Genomic DNA, 2,052 nt, shown 5'->3' with positions numbered 1-2,052 from the left:
GGCGCACACTGGGGTCCCGCCTTCCCCGCCGCTTCCGTTTCCCCCACATCCTGGGCTGTGCCCCACGCGCCCAAACGTTCCCGTTGCCTTGAATTCCTCCGGAGAGACAGGCCTGGCCTGAAGCAGAGACTGTCACCCCTCCTTCCTCCAGGACCAACCTCTCTTCCCAGCTCTCTGTCCAGTTCTCCCTCGGGTCAGGGAGGGTCGCACGGACAGACTGGTTACTAGCTCTCCGGGGGGCTGCGTCTCCACTGACTTTATAAAGCCGAGTGGGGGCAGAGAACTGGGGTGGGGGTTCAAAGACTCCAACGCAGTCGTCCCCTGGAACCCTTCCTAAACCGCCAGTCAGCGAGGTGTCACCTCCAGCTGCAAAGAAGTAATTCAGAAACTAAGCATTCCTGAGGGCATCCTCAGGCCCTGAGTCCCCTCTCCGTCCATCTGTCTGTCTGTTTCTGTCTGTCTCTCTATCTCCATCTCTCTGTTTCTGTCTATCTCTGTTTCTCTGTCTCTGCCTGTCTGGCTCTCTCCGTCTGTCTCTCTCAGCGCTTGGTCCAAGAAAACTTTCTTCGGCAATGGAGTGTTCTGTGTGGGCCATCATGCGGCCACCAGCCACCTGCGGCTATGCAGCAGTTGAGATGTGATTAGTGCAACCGAGAAACTGAATTTTAAATTCTGGTATTTTCATAAATTTTAGTGGCCATGTGTGACGATCACCGCCACATTCCACGGCACGGCTACACTTAATGCATGTTCTAAGTTCCAATCCATTTCTGGTCTCCAGGGAGAAGCCATGGCCTCGGCCAGCACGGCCAAGAAGATGAGGGAGGAGGCCACGTGCTCCATCTGCCTGAATCTGATGGCCGAGCCAGTGAGCATCAGCTGCGGACACAGCTACTGCCACTTGTGCCTGGTGGGCTTCCTCGACAACCTGTGCTACACGCAGCCCCAGCTGGCCAAGTTCTCCTGCCCGCAGTGCCGGGCCCCGTTCCGCAGGGCCAGCCTCCGGCCCAACAAGCAGCTGGGGAGCCTGATCGATGCCGTCAAGGAGCTGGACCAGGAGGCGTGGTGCAGGGAGCACGGGGAGCAGCTGCAGCTCTTCTGCGAGGACGATGGCCAGCTCATCTGCTGGCTCTGTGAGCGGGTGGCACGGCACAGGGGCCACAGCACGGCGCTCGTGGAGGATGCGAGCCAGGGCTACCGGGTGAGGGGTGCGCTGCGTGGGCCGCGCCCCGGGAGCAGGCAGCCGAAAGGCCGAGGGGGCGTCCTGAAGCACGGGTCCCGCCTGGGGGGTGGGGTCGTGGCTCCTGAAGGACATGTAGAAATGGACCGTGAATAGAGTGGAGGGGGAAGAGGGGGGCGTTCCCCACAGGGGGACCACGGGGTGGGGAGCGCAGCCAGCTCGCGGTGACCGGCCCGGTGTGTGGAAAGGCAGCGGTCGCTCAGAACCTGGTGGGTGTCAGCTCGGTCTAAGCGCGACCTGGTGTGGTGCCGGCCGCGAGGGACTTGGGCGCACAGAGTAAGAATCAGACCGACTCTGAAAAGAGTGTTTGGTGGTGACTGAGGAACAGGAGCTCTGGGGAGTGAAACCCACATGTTTCCAGTAAGGCTGGGGACGGGCGGGTCTGAGCCAGATGCGGGAAGGGGCGGGTCAGGCCGTCCCGGGGGCGGACCCGGGGGCATGAGGCGTGGACAGTCCTGCTGCCTGGCTGGCTCCCGCTCTGGGCCCTGCCTGGATTCGAGGGTAGCGTCCCTAGGGTGGGCCTTGTCCCCAGGGGGCCTCCTTGTCCCCCACGTCCTCACACTTCACGGGGCAGCTAATTATTGTAACGGGGTCACTCCCAGCGGAATTACTTTCACATCCGGTAGTAGGAAGAGGTGACGGTTAGGGGCCTCGGCCCCAGGTCTGCTGGGTTTGAGATCTCAGTTCTGCCACTTCCCAGATGGGTGACCCTGAGCGAATTCCTCGATGTCTTCGTGCCTTGGTCTCCCCGTCTGTACACGGGGAGAATGGCAGCCCCCTCCCTCCCCGACACGCATGCCCGGGAGGCTGCC

The 2,052-nt window shown here is 61.7% G+C and overlaps 2 protein-coding genes across 2 annotated transcripts in view; both read left to right on the top strand.

Annotated features, from left to right (window-relative positions):
* The window catches only part of LOC105296327 (histone H2B type 1-A), a 101,351-nt gene that overhangs the window by 71,103 nt on the left and 28,196 nt on the right, over positions 1 to 2,052 (top strand). The gene's annotated exons all lie outside the window — the stretch shown is intronic.
* The window catches only part of LOC105296324 (E3 ubiquitin-protein ligase TRIM38-like), a 7,878-nt gene continuing 6,003 nt past the window's right edge, over positions 178 to 2,052 (top strand). The window contains exons 1-2 of the mRNA XM_023534398.1: positions 178 to 193; positions 782 to 1,202. Coding sequence (XP_023390166.1) covers positions 791 to 1,202 — 412 coding nt within the window. The 5' untranslated portion in view covers positions 178 to 193; positions 782 to 790. The remainder of the gene's footprint in view (positions 194 to 781; positions 1,203 to 2,052) is intronic.

The sequence above is a fragment of the Pteropus vampyrus genome, unplaced genomic scaffold (assembly GCF_000151845.1).
Source record: "Pteropus vampyrus isolate Shadow unplaced genomic scaffold, Pvam_2.0 Scaffold124, whole genome shotgun sequence".
In the NCBI taxonomy this organism is placed as follows: Eukaryota; Metazoa; Chordata; class Mammalia; order Chiroptera; family Pteropodidae; genus Pteropus; species Pteropus vampyrus.
This window is presented reverse-complemented; position numbering and strand designations above follow the sequence as displayed.